The following is a 20000-nucleotide window of genomic DNA, read 5'->3' on the forward strand; positions in this document are numbered from 1 at the left end:
TGTGTGTGTGTGTGTGTGTGTGTGTTGCGTGTTTGTATGTATGCAGAAGTCATTGACTGAATAATTTCCACACTGCAGCCCTGCTCCACTTTGATCTTTGATTATGATTGTGTGTGTTAGAAAAGACATGTTTCTGACTCCTGTCTTAGTTACCTAAACACTCTTCTTAGTCTCTGGAACATGAGCAAACCACAGGAAGTCAGGACCCAGAGAAGCCCACAGGAAGTCAGTGCTAAACTATGAGGGCTTCAGTTACATGTTCTTCTCACCATTCAACCATTCTATGAATGCTATAGCCCTGAATAGCATCCATACTTAGGAGAGAGAAATAGCTTCAGTCTGTTCTGCTCTTTTCTGTCTCTGTGATGTACGGGGCGGCAGCCATCCCTACTCTATACTCCACTGCTCTATACTCCACTGCACTCTCACTGTCCTGGCCTCTCCCCATGTGCAGGTCAGAGACATGGACAATACAGGTGGGAAAATATTTTGTGTATAATGACTGTCCCCTCTTCTTCGCCTCTCTCTATTTCTCTCTGTCTCCCTTCTCCTCTCTCTCTCCATCTCTCTATCCCTCTCCCCGCCTATCCATTCTCTCATTCTCTCTTCCTTCACACACCCCCTCTCTCTTGGCCAGAGTACCAGTATGACAATCAAACATGACCAGCTGATGGTGTTCTCTCTCATCTTCACAGATGTGGTATTCATCAGAACACAGGTGTGCATTGTCCGTCCCTCTCACTCTCTTTCTTTCTCTCTCATATACACACACACACACACACACACTCATACTATCTGCACCACGCTGTCTCTGGAATAGAACGGTGCTGGACCAGATCTGTGCCATATCAGAGCCAGTTCAGAACCAGATCAGAATCATATCAGAGCCAGATCAGAACCAAATCTGTGCCAGAACAGAGGCGGCTTCAACTGCTATCCGGGTACCCATGGGTCACGTTTACGGCAGAGCCCCTCATTACCAATCCAGAACCTCAGCAGGAATTTGTTTTGCTGGTGCTGGCATTAAGTGGGGTTTTAATTATCCAGACTCACGTCGGAGACAGCGTCCGTGGGCTTTCAGGTGGCTGCTCGGTGCCCGTCCAACTGGAGCGTGAAATTATTCTGGGTCTAATCGTTGTTTTTAAACAATAAAGCATGAGCTTAAAGTGTGTGCATCAAAGAGAGCCACTCACACATACACACACACACACACTTAGGATTATATCAATACTGATACTGCTAACAATACCGATACTTATCGCTACTCTTATCGATAATACTCGCCAGAATGGGGTGTAAAAAAAGACATGACATGAAACGATGTTAAACATGTTATTTTATTACGACATTTTTGTGAAGTTAAATTAAATTGTTTCCTGAGTTTCCTGTAGCTTAGGCCTACAATGACGGAGAAGCAATTAGAGCTACAAGTGTGTGGGTAACACTACCCGACTACACGAGGAGTTGGAGTTGAGTGACATGTTGTTTGGGTCAGGTCAGGATGGGAAGACGCTGTCAGTCTGGCCGGTATAAGGAGTTGCAGCTGAGTGACATGTTGTGGATATCGTATACCTACAAAATGATTAAGCCTACCAACGTTACATTGTAGTAATGTTAGAGCGTTAGTAGGCTAAATCATTTTGTGGGTAGGGCTAACGTTAGCATTACGTTGTTAGTTAAATGATAAACAGTTAAATTCACTTCTGATAAGTAGCTATTTAAAGTCCTTATTCCCTCAGCTACCCCATAGATTATATCCCAGCTCCTTATAGGCTACTCATATGGTGTCTCTAGCAACACAAGAGTAACGTTTGTGTTCGGGTTTATCCCTGCATTTCAGTTGGATCACATAACATAAACTTTAGGCTACCCCATTTGACCGGTAACGTTATCGTAATAGCAGTTATTTAAAGACGTTAAGCCTTTTTTGCACTGCATGGTACCGGCTCGACTCGACTCAACTCTGCTGAAAATGGTGTCAAAAGGACATAAAAACTCTCACACAAACACACACTCGCACACCCCCTATTTTATTTCTCTTCTAAATCACAGGGGCTGAGTGACATTGAATCAGCGCACTGGAAGTGTCCCTTGATTACAAAGAGCACATTGTGATGCTCACAAACACACGCAAACACACTAACACAAACAGATTAACACACACACACATGTGCAGACACAGACATTCATACACACAAACACACACAGTTGTGAGATTGCTGGGGCTCAGTATAGCAGACTGTTACCTGTGTGTCTGTCTCCAGCGAGTGACAGTAATACAGCTCTTATCCCGTCCCCTTCCTGGGGGCAAAGCCACCTCTATCCCAGTAATTAGACTCCGCCACTCCACTGCTGATGCTGCTGCTGCTGCGGCCACTGCGGATCACTCAATCTGACCCAGCTCAGCGTATAGACAGGCCTTTTTCTACCATGTTTTTCATTTATAACCACTTTCTCTTTCTCTTCCTTTCTCTTCCAATCTTTGCCTCTCATTTCTCTCAGTACATTTTTCTTTTTGTCACTTCTTACCTCCCTCTGGGGAAAGCCTTCCGGTCCCTCGCTCTTTCTCTCTCTCCTTTACTGTGTGACCATCTTTCTCTCCCAACTCTGTTTATCCCTCTCTGTTTATCTCTTTCACTCCCATCCTTCTCTTCATCCCTCCCTTTCTCTCTATTTTTTCTGTATATCTCTCAATCCTTCTGACTATATCTTTCTCTCCCCCTGACTCTCCTGACTCGCAATCCCTCTCTTCAGCCCCTCTCCCGCTCTCTCCACCCCTCTCTCTATCCATCTCTTCCTCTCCCTTTCCTAATTCTTCTCTGTCTCTCTCTCTCTCTACCCTAACTCTCTCGCTCTCTTTCTCTCTCTCCACCCCCTCTCTATCCATCTCTTCCTCTCCCTTTCCTAATTCCTCTGTCTCTCTCTCTCTACCCTAACTCTCTCGCTCTCTTTCCCTCTCTTCACCCCTCTCTCATATGACAGCTGGTTGGAAGATATGAAAACTTGTGAGTGACATGCCAATTTCCTTTCTGCCAACCCTCACCAAAGCGCGGATTTCTCAAGGTCTTCCCCATCCCTCTGTTTCTCTCCCTCTCTCTCTCTCTCTCTCTCCCAATCCCCCTATATCTCTCTCTCTCTCCTCCTCCTCTCTCCCTGCCCTATCAGTGCCTCCAGTGAAACCAATAACTGGGAAAAGGAATAAAGAGACCCATCAGAGACGGAGATAAAGCTGGGAAGAGACCCACTGAATCTAAATGACTGGTTAAACAGAAATGAGAGGAGAGAAAAAGAGACGATTCAAGGAGTCAGAGATGTCTCCATGTCTCCGTGTGTTTGGAGCAGTCAGTGATGTCTCTGTGTGTTTGGAACAGTCAGTGATGTCTCTGTGTGTTTGGGGCAGTCATGATGTCTCCATGTCTCTGTGTGTTTGGGGCAGTCATGATGTCTCCATGTCTCTGTGTGTTTGGGGCAGTCATGATGTCCCCATGTCTCCGTGTGTTTGAAGCAGTCAGTGATGTCTCTGTGTGTTTGGGGCAGTCGGAGAGGTCTCCATGTCTCTGTGTGTTTGGGGCAGTTAGAGATGTCTCCATGGCTCTGTGTGTTTGGAGCAGTCAGTGATGTCTCCATGTCTCTGTGTCTTTGTGTGTTGTCCTGTCTGTGTGTGTGTGTGTGTAGAATACAGACAGTAATATGGAGGCCTAATAGGTCTATAATACAAATCTAAATCACTCTGACACTTCTGTCTGCCCCTGCATAAATATAATGCCCTCATTTACATCTAAACAGCACACACACACACCCACACACCCCTACACAGACATACACATGTCTACACAGAAGACACACAGACATGACACAGAGACAGACACACACACACACACACACGCATTGAGCACATTGATAGCATCACGGACACACACACACGCCTCGACAAACACACATAAAATTACACACACGCAGTCCCACTTTCTCTCTCTCCCTCTCAAGACTTCTTCCCTTTTCCTTTCAGAGGCAGCAGGGAGCCTGTGGTTTGGGGAGTCTTTCATAAATTTAGCACAAGGCCTGAATATATGCAGAGAGAAGTGTGTGTGTGTGTGTGTGTGTGTGTGTGTGCCTGTGGTCTTGTAAGAGTGGAGACGCAGGAAGACGAATGTGGATCCACGTTACAGAGAATTATTCTCCGGCCTCGGCGGCTCCCCGGGCAGGAAAGACACTTAGCAGTAACGAACCAAAAATCAATAGCAATTTATTCTCTCCTTGGACTCCAAACACTGAGAGTAAATAATCCCAAGCCTCGTGCCTGTCCCAGGAGGACTCGGGCCTCACTCACACTGTACACTACCACTTTTCTCTCTCTCTCTCTCTCTCTCTGTCTCCCTCTCCCTATCCCTCTCTTTCTTTACCTTTCTTTTCTCTCTCGCTCTCTTTGTCCCTCTCTCCCTATCCCTATCCCTCAATCTCTCCCTCTTTATCTTTCTACTCTCTCTCTATTCCCTCTCTCCCTATTTCTGTCTCTCTATCTCTCTCTCCCCCCTCCCTCTCTCCAACTGAAAAGCGTACGGCCGACATAGAATGAAGGCTCGTTCACAGGACTATAGCTACAAACAGACATGTGGCACACCTGAATCCAGCAGTCGGAAGAGGCTGTGCTTGTTGTGGGATGGATGAGACTGTTGATCATGTGTTTTGTCTTGCGGGAAGTTGGGGGGGGTGCTTGACTGCGGGAGGATGGGGGGGGTGCTTGACTGCTTGAGGGACTGTTTTAAGAAGCTGGGGGAGGGGATTTCTTATCACTGTGTTATTAGAGGCCCAGTGGCATAGGTTCAGAAGAAGCGTGAGGTTTGTCTGATAAACTTTATAATGGGATCAGCTAAGGTGGCCGTTTGGATGACCCGGAAAAATAGGATATTTGGGGTTGGCACGATCCTGCAGAGGTTTTTACACTGGGTTAAGACACATGTCACACACCTCCATACTCACGATGGGTTATGACACATGTCAGTACCAGGGACAACAACAGCTACACCTCAAGATACACCTTGAAAAGCTTTCACATGCACATCTCAGTGTCTGAACAATGCACTGCCTAATTATCTAAACATCAATCTCACTATACTATGGCATGCCACAGGCCATCCAGGGTAAGGGGTGGGAGAGCACCCACTTGATTACAAACCCATTAGGATTACATTTACATTAGGATTTAAATTACATTCATCATCTCTCCCTCCATTCATGGCAGAAAGTCTAGCCCTAATTTTCTCCAGTGAGGTATGAAAGCCTTTCCTCACTGCTCGCTAGCAGGAACTCAGGGAGGACCTCACCAACATTTTCAAAAATAGTTTCTCCTAATATCCTCACATTTTGTGCACTGTGTCAGGAAATGCTGTCTCTATTGTTCTTCTTCTACTTCTGCTGTTCCTCTCTCTCTCTCTCTCTCTCTCTCTCTCTCTCTCTCGGGAGTCTGTGTGTGAGAGCGTTGTGTAAGAGCGTGATGTTGTGGTTTGCTGTCGCTATACGCTTTCTTTTTTATGCTTTCCTTTCTTTTTACACATATGCAAACCTAATGTTTTGTTTGTTGATCTTATATTTTTTTTGTGTTGTGGAAGAGTTTTCAAAGTGGAATTTTGTCGTTGAAAATGGCGTGTTCCCCTTCGCAATGGAATCAGGTGCGTTCCTGAGGCTTCAATAACAATAGAGGACGTTTTGATGGCCGTCGCTGGTAAAGTTGGCCCTGAAAATATAGGTTCTGCATCCAGAATTTATAAATCCGTAATTTTCTTTAAAAGAGAAAGTTTGGCATTTGAAGTAATTAAGAGTGGATTGTGGGTTCGAAACACTTTCTTACCTGTGACGCTTTTGTCTGCGTCTGCAACCAAAGTTACAATTTCAAATGTTTCGCCTTTCATCTGCGATGATGCGATCAAAAGATAATTGTTTCTTTTTAGAAAATATGCCAGTACAACGACGAGGATTCCACTGGGTTGTAAGAACCCTGTTCTAAAACACGTCTTGTCTTTTAGGAGACAAGTGTTTATGTGAGTATACCAAAAGCTTAGATGTGCCTTTCCGTGTGGCACACGGGAGGAGTACATACATGATTTTTGCTACTATGGAGAACCTAAAAACGCTTCGATTGTGGAGATATTGGTTTTGCTTGTCCACAAAAATGACAAAATGAAGATCGATCGACTCCAAATGCTCCTATGGATGGCGCGCCTGCCAGGTCGTTAGAGAATGATGCAGAGGAGAATGTACCTTTGGCGCAGGTACCTGCTGAGCCGGCTAAACTGAGAATGAAGAGGTAGGTGAATAATCGGACATTCCCGTTAGACAACAGACAGATCAAAAGAGATAAGTGGAGGAGATGGGGTTTGTAGCGAGTTGGGTGACACAGCAGGCCAGAAGGAGAACGTGGATGGGTCCTCTTTGTGTGAGTTCAGAGGAGGAGGATATGGATGATGAGGATGTTTATTCGGAAATATCTCATCTCAGTCAGATTGCTGATGATGACCTGTACACTGTTGATCAGATTAATTCATTTTTAGACGTGACAAAAGCGAAACCCATACCGGTAGAACAGTATTTTTCCGGATTTAAATATGTTCGTGATGTCAGTGATAAAAGCGTGTTAGACTGTTGGTTATGATGTGCTGTACAAACAAAAGCGGTTCAGTCCTAAAAAGCGTTTAACCGTGATTAAGAAAAAGAAAAGGGCTGGTTCAAAGAGATCTGGAAAAGTTTAGACAGTGCACATGGGAAAACAGCTTATATGTGGTGTGTCTTCTTTATTTACCTTTTTTTCTCTGTTTTCACTTCCTCTCTGTGCTCATGGGTTTTTTAAGGGTGGTATCCTTCAACGTTAATGGAGCAAGAGAGCAGGGGAAATGGGTCTTAATTGCAGATATACTTAACGAAGCAGACTGGGGGTTATGATGAGAAGGGAAGCACTTTCTTAGCCATGGCTCAAACGTTAGTGCTGGGGTTGCTGTGATCTTTGCCCCTGCTCTGGCAGTTAATGTTTTAGCGGAAATAGAAAGGGGACGCTGTTTAGTGGTGAGGGCTGAGATTGGGGATTCTGTGTTTGTGTTTGTTAATGAGTACGCTGCTAATAGGGGCTGTGATAGAGGTATTTTTTTTCAAAACATTTATCAAATGCTACAAACAGTTGATGCTGATGACATCTTAATTTTGGGAGGAGATTGGAACTGTATTAATGTTTTTTTCTCAAGATAGTAATGGTGAAGAACCACATCCCCCATCTGCAAGTGTTTTAGAGAGTGTAGTTAACTCAATGGATCTTGTGGATGTTTGGAGGGAAAAGAATACAGGTGTTAGGCAATATACCTGGATAAATGCCTCTGTAAATAGAATAGACAGATTGTATATTCCAAGTGCATTGAACAGAGTGACTGTGGTACGCATTCATCCAAGCACTTTCTCTGATCATCACAGGGCTGCAATGGATGTTTCTCTTGCACAAGATTCTTTGAGGATTTTTGGGAATATTGGAGAAAACAAAAGCTTCTATAAGAGAGTAAATTACAGTGGTAGATGATTGAGAAAGTAAAAAAAAAAAGGTTTTCAGGCAGCAGTGTACCTTTTCAATTGTAACGATTAAAAATTCTCTAAAACTTGTAGAGATGGAAATTCTTAATTTAAAACAGCAACTTTGGTGAATAATGGGGTTTAATTAAAGGATGTTTAAATCTGAACCAACAAGAGCAGAGTTCTTTTTTACAGGAAAGAGCTAAATGTGCCCTAATTAGAAGCAGGTTCATCACATTGAGAGATATTGGTGGGCCTACATCATTCTTTTTTCAGTTTGGAGAAGAAGACTGCAGGATAAAAAGAAAATGCTCAGTCTTAAAACTCCTGATGATGGTAGAACGTCTGACCCTGTTGAGATGGCAGGAGATATTTATACAGACTTGTATGCTGTTGAGAGAGTAAATCCACAGGGTATGGAGGATATCCTACACCATCTCCCACAGATCAGCCCACAACAGAGGGAAAGGTTGGACTCTAATATCACTTTTCAAGAAGTGACCGTAGCTGTACAACAGCTGTCTACTGGCCGAGCTCCTGGCATAGATGACGCCCCTGCAGATTTCTATAATACATTTTGGGGTTTGATTCAGAAGTATTTTTCTGAAGTACTGCAAGAGTGGACCGGAGTTGGGTTTCTTTCTCAGAGCTGTCGGCGGTAGAGCTTGTTGGGCTTCTTTCTCAGAGCTGTCCGTGGTAGAGCTTGTTGGGCTGTCCTCTTTACACCAAGTATGTGGGTGGGAGTGGAGCCACACCTGTTGTTGCTCTCCAATCCCCCTATTTTGGAGCTGTGTTTGTCCGGGTCGGCATCACAAAGCTACAAGACATAGTAGAGGTGGGTTCTTGGTGCTCTGCTAAGGAAGTGGTGAGGCTCACATGAACTCCTTCGGTCCGTTTTATCAAAAAGCTAATGATGGACTTCCAAAATGTGGTCCCAGACGATACAAAACATTGCCTCCTGTCCCCGATGGACTTGGCAGAAGAGGATTTTTTCCCTGAGTTTGGGGTCAGGGGAATGTGAAGAAGGGCAAGGTGTGCTCCTCAGTCTTAAAACTCTGTCAACTTTCAACAGTGTCAGAAAGAAGGCACTCTATCAGAAGTGGGCGAAGGTGAGGAATTTCCAGGCCCTCTCTGGTGTGAGGGAGTCGAGGTAGTGGAGTTTTTTGGATCAGGCTTTTCCCCTAAAGGTAGTTGGCGGTCTCTGTACAAGCGACCAATTAAAAAAAGAATGGGTTATCTCCAGTGAAGAATTGTACATGGAGCGAGCAATAGCTACAGAGAGACACAGAGCACACTTAGATCCAGGGGTAAGTGCTTTCTGTGGAGAAGGTGAAACGTTAACACACTTGGGTCAGTTGAGGGTTCAAGGCTGACGGGGTTGTTCAGTCTCCTTAAAGAATGGTCTGTGAGACTAGGGGAGATTTCTTCCTGGAATTTCTTTATTTTTGGTGGCAAATCCAAGGAGAGACCACATCGTTTTTTTTTCTTTTAGTTTTTGGCCAAGTTAAGATGGAGGTGCGGCTGTCACGGAGGAATAAAATGGAATGGGTCTGGGATAACAGAGCCAATGTTGCTCTTAAAACTGTCTGTATCTACGCATTGATTATTATACTGTTATCGGTGACTTGGAGTCTTTCACCAAAATGTGGGGGATTGAGGACTGTATTGGCAAGGTCAATGAAGAGGGTATGCTACAGCAATTCTTCTGAGTACATAAATCGATTGATACTGAGCAATAATTGGTTCTCTTTTGGCTTTGATTTCTGTGTGGGTGGCTGTTTATTTATGTATTGTTTTGGTTTTTAGCATGTCTTTATTTTATTTCTTGAGTGTTTGACTTTTAAGTTTCCTTTCTTACCAGTAAAAAGGGAAAGTCTCTCTACCTTTCTACTCGCTCTCTCTCTCTACCTTTCTAGTATCTCTCTCTCACTACCTTTCTACTCTCCCTCTCTCTCTCCCTCTACTTTTCTACTCTCTCTCTCCCCCTACCTTTCTTCGCTCTCTCTTTCTCCCTCTCTACCTTCCATTCACTCCCTCACTCTCTCTCGCGCACACAGACACACATCTACCCTCCACATCACTCTCTCCACCCACTCATTCTCGAGGTCCCTTCCGCTTTCTTTCTTGTCTTTTTCTCCCCCACCTCTCCACTCCCTCGTTCCTCCTCTTCCACCTCTCTCTGGAGCTGCAGTGTCTCTGACTGATCTACTCATTTAATTTCTCTAGTGATGAACACCAAATGCAGCTCCCTCACAGCAGAAGCACGTTGCCTGCAGTGTAGACATAGAGCAGATGCACCAGCCGGAACACCAGATCACTTACACCATCATTTCCGGTCATATAGCTGTCAGATGTGGTAACGCCGCTGGAAGAAAACCTAGCGTGGCATCAATGAATTTGTATTACAAGTTTCCACATTTCCACAGGTCATCCATAATAACTCTCTCTCAGTCGAACTCACGCCTACACCTTCACTGTGCGCTCTCTGATTCACATATTATTTCTACGTGTCTCTCTTTCTTTCTCTCTCTTTCTCTCCCTCCCTCTCTCTCTCCTTCTATTTGTGTCTCACTCTCTCTCTCCATATCTTTATCTCTACTCTCTCTCTCTGTAATTCTGTCTCTCCTCTCTCTATCCATCCTCCTCCCTATCCATCACTCTTTGTTTTTTTCTAAGTGTCTACATGTCTGTCGGTCTTCTCTTCCTCTTTCTATTCCTCTGTCTCTCCCTCTCTCTCTCTCTCCATCCCTCTCTCTTGCTCTCTTTCTCCATTTCTCTGTGGTCTGCACCATAACACCAAAAACACCAGTGTCCTCTCCTCCTATGTTCTCACAGCAGTGGTTTTAAAATGTAAATTAATGCAGAGTCGTGACCCTCATGAACAGAAGAGTCAATGAGGACGACTCTTTCGCATCCCTGTCCCAAATCAATAACACCATTCACAAGCACTCCAGACCTGCCGGTGCTGATCCTTTCAATCATACACCCAGCTGTCAGAGGCCCCCTAATGTTCAGGACTGGACTACATTTTCTAGCCGTTTCCACTAAGTGACGGAGAGGAGTGCTAACAGTATTGAGGCATTAGGACAGATTTCCCATCCGTCACAATAGACACGCTGTCAGACTCGCCCAGCCCCGAGGACTTTTTTTATTGGACACTATCGCCAGGGCAGATAGCAGGTCCGTCTAGCAGAGGTGCGGTTTTGTGGATTTGGGCTGCCAGTCCATTCTCCTGTAAGTCAGTCAGTCTGCCAGGCAGCTCGTCAGCTCAGACGCGGCAGCGATATCAGGCCTGCCGGGAGTCTCACAGCAACCTCTGATCCTGAACACAGGCGATCAATTCGCCACCTCTTCTGCCGCTTCTGGAAACTTACCGTTTGTCATGTTGTTTCCAGGACACATTCCTGTTTGGGAGAGTTTTACTTTAGGCTTTACAACAAACTTGGCTTACAATGACCGAAAAAAACAGCACAGCTGGCCTTCATAAGTGATAGCTAGATTGCTTGCTGATGTATTTCAAAATACTCGTTGTGAAGTCTGGGCTTCTAACCCAAAGCATAAAACTACATGGCACATAGTCCAGACAATTAATGGCCAGACAGTCAAAGGGAATGGCCAGTGTCTAAAAACATAACGACTCTGAGGATGTTATAGAAACCTACCAAAAATACCAGTAAAAAACAGTAAATTATTTTGAAATAATTTGTTAATTTCATAAAACACTTGAATGTGTTTTCAAAAAAAAAAAAAAAAAAAAAAGTAAGGTTATGCATATAACCTCTGTTCCCTGAAGGAGAGCGACGAGGTACAACCAAGATAGTATGGGACCTATAATCACGCCCCACACAGCTGAGGCTGAACAGAATATTAGCACCCAACCGATCCAGTAGAGGGGATGGAGGAAGCCACCGATGGGGCCGCCACGTCCAAGTGGTAGAAGCGTACAAAGGTACAGGAGGACGCCCATGATGTGGCAGAGCACACCTCCTCCACAGACACACCCCTGAGCAGTGCCCAGGATGCTACCATCCCCCTGTGGAATGAGCACGCGCACCCTCAGGCAAAGGCAGGCCCTTGCTGTTATAAGCCAGGGAGATCGCCTCCACGGTCCAGTGGGAGAGCCGCTGTGTAGACGGCACTCTGCCACAAGCTGGAATAGCAAAACGGACAAAGAGCTGCAACACTTGGGTGCGTGAAATATATGTATGTACACACCTGCCCTGAGCACAGCGCAGGCCGCCTCCTCTGCTCCTCAGGGGTAAGGGGTGTAGGAGAGAAAGCAAATAAGTCAAAAGCCATAAACCTATCAGACCCATCAGACATGGGCAGGTCCTTACGTACTTAAGCAGCATCAGGGTGCATTTGCAGGTGCAAACTGGGTGCATGAAGGATGTACAGATAAGGCATAAATATCAGACACACGCTTTGCTGAAGCCAAAACGAGAAGAGGAGCAGTCTGGGATTAGAACTTTATGTCCATGACTCTAATAGTTCAAAAGGAGAACAGCACAGAGCGTCCAGAACAGTAGGCAGCGCCCAAGATGGCACAGAGCGTCCAGAACAGTAGGCAGCGCCCACAATAGAACACTGTGAAAGCTAGAATAGCCGCTAAGTACACCTTTAATGTTGAAATAGGGCGGCCATGCTCCAGTAGTTCTTGTAAGTAAAAACATCAACAGCAGAACACTGAAAAAGAACAAGGCCTCTGGACTGTAATGCACAACACTTATAAGAACAGAATTATTAGATTTAGAATCTCTAATAAAAGAGGCTCTAGAGGAGTGACCTCTAGTGGGTATACGGGTAGAGCTGCTTAGCTTCCCTACGAGGTTTATAGAATGTACTCCCACTCAGTTATTCTAGAATCTTACACACAGTGTTCTATATCAACACTCATTGTCTAGAGGTGTCTCTTTTCTAAAAGATCAAATGTACTTAGAATTGGTCTTTTTGCATTTTTAAGGCCTTTAGTGCTTAAGCTTTTAACCACACATCTGAATAATATGCTGCAACATGAGCTGTGGAGTTCTCCTTTTGTACTAGTATACTGTATGTAATCAACCCATGCAGTTGTGCTATGGACTTCAACCTTTTTTTGTCATTCAAACCAGGTTAATATACCACTGAACGCGGAAGACTAAAGGGGGTTACATACGCAATATTTCCAAAATCAGAAGTCCTATCCCACACATTTATTACATCGCGACTAGACTTCTGCTGTCTGGATATAGCAAGAACTCACTAAAGAGTCTCCAACTAATACAGAATGCTGCTGCTCGCACACTTACTAGAACAAATAAATATGAACATATCTCACCTGTACTTGCCTCTCAGCACTGGCTCCCAAAAGCATCAAAAGCAGAATTCATTTAAAAATGGCCTAGCTCCAAATAACCTCAAGAAATGAATTGTCCTTTACTGCACACATAGACCCCTTTGTTCCCAGGGTTTAGGTCTTCTTGTAATCAAAAGTATCAAAAAGTACAATGGGAGTCTCTAAAGCACAATCTCCTTGTCTCTATCCAAGAAGCAAACAACCTTTCCATCTTTAAGTTTTTAAGATTAAAAACATTCCTCTTTAGTGCATCCTTTAGACACCACTGTTGAGCCTTCTGTGTACACTTAGTCATGATTTACAAATTGTCGTACAACCTATTACCCTCTGGCTACACAGTGGGGAGAAGGCAGTGTGTGTGTGTGTGTGTGTGTGTGTGTGTGTGTGTGTGTGTGTGTGTGTGTGTGTGTGTGTGTGTGTGTGTGTGTGTGTGTGTGTGTGTGAGAGAGATAAGGCCAGACAGGCTTGCTCCCCTGCTCTTGCTCACCTGCTTCACTCCTCTTTCTCATTGGGGAGGTCAGTGTGTTGATTAAAGTCATATATTTACCATTGGCATCCACACAAATTCAGCAGTCAAGTTAAGGAGCAAATGGACCGAATAAATAGCACAAGGAATTAAACATCTTTTACCTTTGTGTAAATAAAATAACAAAATCACCATACCGGGCAACTCCTTCTACCTCTTCCGCTCTCTCTCTCTCTCTCTATATATATATATCGTATGTCACTGATACTGATGAAGAGGCCATACTACTCATCATTCTCTTTGGGTGCCTAAGGTGACCAGGGTTCGTATCCCAGTTTCTTCCTTCTTTGCTTACCCGTACTGCTACCTACCTATCTTCACTGTGGGTTAGGGTTATCTACCTAACTATCTGCACTGTGGGATGCTGCCACAGCCTTTCCACCCGATCCAGCTGCAGAAACCCTCTGTTAACAGCTGCCCACTTCCACTAAACTATTATGCACAAATTCTACTCTGCTTTTAATACATACACATGTATATCAGCCTATTTTTTTTACCTGTAATATAAACAAAGGCCATCTTTGGCATGGTTTCTGCTTCACTGTTCTGCTTATCCTTATAATAGTGTAGCCTAAAGTTCAGCTTTTACCACAATTACTTTAATTTAAGCACAACAGACATTCAGGCTATGGGCTGTCATCACAATGTAATGATTATGTACAGGAGTACGTGTTTTTATTTAGAAAGTATGCAGTGAACATAGACTTGTTTACAAAGTACTGTAGACATGTCATCCTCTACCGCAAAAAAAAAAAACACTCCGTGATAATTTGGCAAGACCTGAGCAGACTGGATTGGATGTCTAATATGAGAACTGTAGGGTTATAATATTTGTAGTTCCTGCTGTCGTTGCCTAGTACCTCTGTTGCTTTTTAAATAGCGTATGGTCGCAAAAAAACTTTCGTTACATTTCACACCATTTAATTTCATGCTAGTTCGTCGTTGGAACATTTCGTTCACGTAGGCTATACGGGGCATGAACTGTAATGCGATAATGACTAAATATGTCACCCTAGTCGTTGCTACAGACAGGAAAGGAAATGTATGGGTAGGCTACTATGAGTATGACATTAAGTAAGACAACGTGAGCGTCCAAGTTCAATGTGATACTAGCTAGCATTACCATGAGGATTATTTTGAGGACTGGCAGGCAATGTCAACATTACTAAATAAATACAAGTCAGTTGTATTATGCCTACACACATACCTATCATGATGAAGACGAATTTTCTTTTTTGGACTTCATGTTCAGCCAGATGACTTTCGTATGTCTCCTAGCCACTGACTGGAGTGCTCCAGACGAACTACTTGTCAAATTCCACTGGGCATGCCCACAACCGAAATGCAAGGCGGGAAATGGTGTTTCTCAGTTCTTGTTTCACCGCTTAAAAAGCTGAAATTCAGGATGGTAACTCTGAAATGACAGTGAATTTATGCATTTTCCAGTGTTTACTTTTTAAAACGTGAAATACGAAACATGGAAAGAACCATCTGAATGGTTTATTCTGTTGACAGATACATTCTCCTTCTCTTTACGTCACACCGGAAACCTTTGTTTGTTGACGGAAACCTTCTCACGCATGTTTAAGTAGCTAGCTCACTAGCGTTTTGGTGCATGTCGCGCTATGAGTGACAGCAATCCGCTGATTAAAGGCAAGTTAGGGGCTTTTCAAGAACTGAGACGACATGCTGGAATCGCAGCAGCTCCATTATCATGGGAGTATATCAAACAGTGCCGCTCATACCGCACAGGACCCGTTTGAATTCAGAGTAAGCTGTCGTTGCAATTCATTCTTTTCTCTTCCACCATGAATAACTTAAACATTCAAACCCCGAGGAAAAGCCAAACATAAAAGCATTTTTATTCCTTATACAGACATCTGACTACTGTAGCTTGACACGTTGTTGACATCCCATCGTCTTGTATTGCTTTGGTCTCTTCACCCATAACATATTTATGGCTAGACACTATTTTTCTATTTAGGGTCTCACATTGCTACAATAGCTTGCATACCTGAAGACATTCTAAATTAAGTGAATACCCCGATGTATTTTGTATTAATCCAAAGTGGTCTGTAAATTAGGTAAAAGAAAACGTACCGAGTAAATTAAGTAGATTGCACTAGCTTTAAATGTGCAGCAGGTATGCCTCGAGTAATCAATAATTCTTGATCGATGGTGATGGTCCACTGAACAATGTTCCCTAATATCCTAACTGTGTGTTGTGCATTTGTTTAAGATCATTACATCCTTGTTGTACGTATGTTAGTAGGCTTTGAATAGCAAATACCGCATACACTAGCCTATCGTCTTTTAACAGGACTCAGCAAATCAACAAAACCTAAAAATTGTGAAACATTATAGTATAATTTTTACAGTTTTGAAAACATCTCACTTGAAGATTGAATTTACACTGTACTCGCTGTTACTGTAAGAAAGGGGACTGAAATAGCTGAAATGCTTAGCCCACAACAGCCCCCCTCCCTCAGACACACACATAAAGCGGAAAGTTTTAATATATAATATAATATAGTACATTTTATAATGCTTGATAAAATCAGACCTATTTTCTTAATGCGTGTAGCCTCATTAACCAGCATATTAAAGTGGCATAGTATTAAGTGTCGCAGGCGTCAACATTGTCAGGTTATGTGCAAAGGGGTAACATGATCAAATTCAAAGTGTGCTCCCTTTAACACCTTAAAACAGGATTACTCCCCAGTGAAAATAACTATGATTGAAGTCGTGCCTCATAAAAATATTTTTATGTACACTTTAATAAACCCACCGACCTGCTGAAGCTTGGGGACTGGTAAATGATGTAAACTTCATTAATATTCAAATTGAAACTGCATCAATGTAATGTTTTGTACATCTCTTCAAATATGATGTGGCATATAACAACCAAGCCTGCACAGTAAAATCACTGACTAAACACCATTCAATTTGCATATTAATGAGCAAGATGACAGATTATAATATTTGCCCTTTTTTCTTTTGCCTTCAGGGAGTAAACCACAATTTCTTATTTTATTTCTTAGGATAGCTAATAGGTTTTCAAAAATAAAATAAACCTCAACAACAATCACGTTTTATTTAATCTGGAATTCATCAAAGGATTTTAGAATGACATTTCTTTTCCTGTGTGAGAGGAATAGCAATTATACCTTTACCTCTCCAATTTTACAGGGTTAGTTTGTTCCTGTTTGACAGCGACTTCTCCCCAGAAATCATTGCCATTTTAGCAGCTCCACGTCTTTAAAGATGCTGCTTTGAAAATGTCAGCACGTCTTTTAGGCCAGACTTTCCCGCATTTCCCGTATCTGCCTGTAGTGTGATGACGACAAAGGTGGATTTAAAATAATATGTTATTATAGATTATTGACGTGGTGTAATTAAGCAACCATTTCCGTTCAAATGTCAGAATGTTTTTGTTGACTCAAAGGATGATGGTGAGCTTTTAAGGATTTAAGAGGAGTGGATATGACAAAAGGGGATCGAATGCACAGAGGACAACAACATTCTGGAGCGTTCTGGAACCTCTTAAACACCTCTGACACATATTGAGAATTTCTAAACTTCATGGCCAATCCTCTTCAGCTCCATGTAAAGGTCCTTGCATGTTGTTCCCCCTCCCCCCCCGCAGCCGCTCAAGGTGGAGCCCGACACCCTGTGCGTCTCCCAGGCGGAGGAGCTGGCCATGCTGAGGGTGCGTGTCCAGCAGCTGGAGAGAGAGATGGCCCGGCTCGCGGCGGAGAACCACCACCTCAAAGACCTGCTCGTCAAGGGTGAGGAACTGCCCAGAGCACAGCTGCCTGTGGGACAGATCTGGGCCAGAACAGGGCTAAAGTCAGGCCTGTTTTTGAAGGCCGAGGATCCAGCCCACAGGACAGCAGCAGACCGAAATCAAAGCCAGATCAGAAATACACCAATGCCAGATTAGGGCCACACCAGTGGCAGGAGTTGGGTGGGGGTGTGACATCAGAGGCACAAAAGGTCATATTTTCTTAAATGATTTTTAATTTTTTTATTTAAAAAATAAAACTTAAATCATTTTCATAATGATATGAAAAATAAGCTGAAGATCGACTGAGAAGCAGATCAAAAAGCACTCTGGGCCCAATGTAGTCAGATGATATGAGAACTGTTTAGATTCAACATGAGCCCAATGTAGTTGGGCGATATGAGAACTGTTGAGATTCGACATTAATGTCTCCCAGTTAAACACCAATCTTTGCACAGCACTAATGTTAATATAGGCTGTCTACGCTTTTGTTTACTCAGTAAAGCCTGGTGTTGTGATTCTCTGATATAGAAGCACTGTTCAAATGTTCAATGGATTACTGTTAATTAGCTATGGTTAGCTAACGTTAGTTTAGTTGTTGTTTTTTAACTAGCAAGCACATGTTACATCTGATTTGGACTCAACATTGAAAGAGACAATGCTTGGAGTTGTGTTTTTATCTTTTAAGTATGGGCAACTAGAAAGCACAGGAGAGAACAGCAGCAGCACCTGTTAAAGCACTGGCTTGAGAACGAGTACGAGAACAGGCTTTTCCCGGTGGCAGCCTTGTTATTGTTGTTGTTGTTGTCGTCTTGTTATTGTTAATATTGAATTACCTTTGAATAGAGTAAACTGGTGCGATCAGTGTGTTTGGGGAGATATTCATTATTTGTGACTTACTTATGTTTGCTAGAACTAAAACCAGCTGCCTAGAAGGAAGGAAGGGGGGGGTAGTGTGTCACACATTAGGCCTACTTGGTGTTTTATTGGTTATTGAAATCAACTTTTACACACTCGTAATATATCTCTATGGGCTTATTGGAGTTTTCCGACATCGTGGTCAAAGCCAGCATTTAGTATATAATTCCACTTACGCAGAGGACGTCAGCGGAGTAGACAGCCCTTCAGTGTGACCCAGGACACATTCGAGTACACACTGCTAAAAGAATGTGGCCATATACGTCCCAGCAGTGGCGTAACGTAGTAACGACGGGCCCAGGTGCAGGTTATTATGACGGGCCCTAGTCAGTGGCGTAAGGCAGTGGTTCCCAAACATTTTACAGTCCCGTACCCCATGTTTGTAACCGCCGCCGCCACGCCCCCTCCCCCTGCGCAGATATTCAGCCTACAACACTTTAAACTGTGAAATTGTCAGGGTATGTCACTAACCGCCGCCGCCACGCCCCCTCCGCCTGCGCAGATATTTTTCTTGGGCACGAAAAAACCCCGGCTACAGGCCCCCAAGACCCACGGGCCCAGGTGCAGCCGCACCTACTGCACCCCCTATAGTTACGCCCCTGTGTCCCAGAACACCTCCAGATGTGGTCTGAAGATCTATATGCGTCGTCAATACGTCTTAAGTGATTTTCACATCTGTAGTGAGTCGGTCTGTCTGTCTGTCTGTCTCTCCACTTGTGATTGGATCACTCAAGACACATTTTAATGCCAGGTGTGAACAGGGCCAGAGACAGCAGGCCAGGCCATGAGAGGAAATAACACACAGGGAGTCAGGGGAAGGTGTGTGTCTGTGGGAATAACACACAGGGAGTCAGGGGAAGGTGTGTCTGTGGGAATAACACACAGGGAGTCAGGGGAAGGCGTGTGTCTGTGGGAATAACACACAGGGAGACGGGGGAAGGTGTGTGTCTGTGGGAATAACACACAGGGAGTCAGGGGAAGGCGTGTGTCTGTGGGAATAACACACAGGAAGTCAGGGGAAGGTGTGTCTGTGAGAATAACACACAGGGAGACGGGGGAAGGCGTGTGTCTGTGGGAATAACACACAGGGAGTCAGGGGAAGGTGTGTGTCTGTGGGAATAACACACAGGGAGTCAGGGGAAGGTGTGTGTCTGTGAGACTGACATTCAGAGCATCTGACATGATTGGGAGGAGATAAGTAATTGGAAAGATAAGAAAGGATGGCAATTGCAGGAATCCCGATGTGTGATGAATGATGAAGAATGTGACGAGGAGGATTTTGTAGGTGAACAAAAAGATGGTGAACAGGATTCTCCTCACACGGCTCGTGCTCACTGATGCTCTGGCAGGTGTGTGTGACCGCTCTGTTGAATCATGTCTGTATCAGTCATGTGAGTCATTTGCAGCACACTGTGAAAAATAATTCTATTGAAATTTTGATAGATGTAGCATATGGGAGTACAAGAGAGCAATACTGGTGAGTAATGTTAGAAGCTGTGATGGTTTACTACGATGGATTTCCTCATGTTGCTTTACAATTTTATCTCCTCCACCCCGCCCCCCATCACTCCTCAACTCTCTCCCCCCATCTCTCCCCCCCAAATCTCTCCTTACCTCTCCCCCATCTCTGCCCTCCTTACCCCTCCTTTCCCCACCTCTGATTATGTGTGATTGTTGATTTTCTCCTCTGATCTTACCGGTCCTCCTCCCTTCCCCTCTTGTTGTTTTGTTGGTCTGGTGTCTTGCAGAGATCCCCGGCCTGCTGTCGGCCATGAGGCAGACTCTGGCCCCCGCCCAGCCCGACCTCCACTGCTCCCTCTCTTCTTCCTCCTCCTCCTCCTCTTCCTCGGGACCCCTGGCCTGCTCCATGGCCAACGCTGACGGCAGGT

At 44.1% G+C, this 20000-nt stretch overlaps 2 protein-coding genes across 3 annotated transcripts in view; one reads left to right on the top strand and one right to left on the bottom strand.

Moving 5' to 3' along the window:
• The window catches only part of prkn (parkin RBR E3 ubiquitin protein ligase), a 68169-nt gene extending 53429 nt beyond the window's left edge, over positions 1-14740 (bottom strand). Inside the window, exon 1 of one of the 2 annotated variants that reach the window (XM_031578613.2) lies at positions 14617-14740. In XM_031578613.2, coding sequence (XP_031434473.1) covers positions 14617-14623 — 7 coding nt within the window. In that variant the 5' untranslated portion in view covers positions 14624-14740. The remainder of the gene's footprint in view (positions 1-14616) is intronic. The other variant, XM_031578612.2, reaches the window with a different exon arrangement.
• A 254-nt stretch (positions 14741-14994) lies between these two features.
• LOC105912319 overlaps positions 14995-20000 on the top strand; it is an 8579-nt gene continuing 3573 nt past the window's right edge. Inside the window, exons 1-3 of the mRNA XM_012841275.2 lie at positions 14995-15179; positions 17056-17197; positions 19860-20000. The exon at positions 19860-20000 is cut by the window's right edge and continues 344 nt beyond it. Of these exons, the coding sequence (XP_012696729.2) occupies positions 15096-15179; positions 17056-17197; positions 19860-20000 (367 nt within the window). The 5' untranslated portion in view covers positions 14995-15095. The remainder of the gene's footprint in view (positions 15180-17055; positions 17198-19859) is intronic.

Source organism: Clupea harengus, chromosome 13, assembly GCF_900700415.2.
Source record: "Clupea harengus chromosome 13, Ch_v2.0.2, whole genome shotgun sequence".
NCBI classification, from domain to species: Eukaryota; Metazoa; Chordata; class Actinopteri; order Clupeiformes; family Clupeidae; genus Clupea; species Clupea harengus.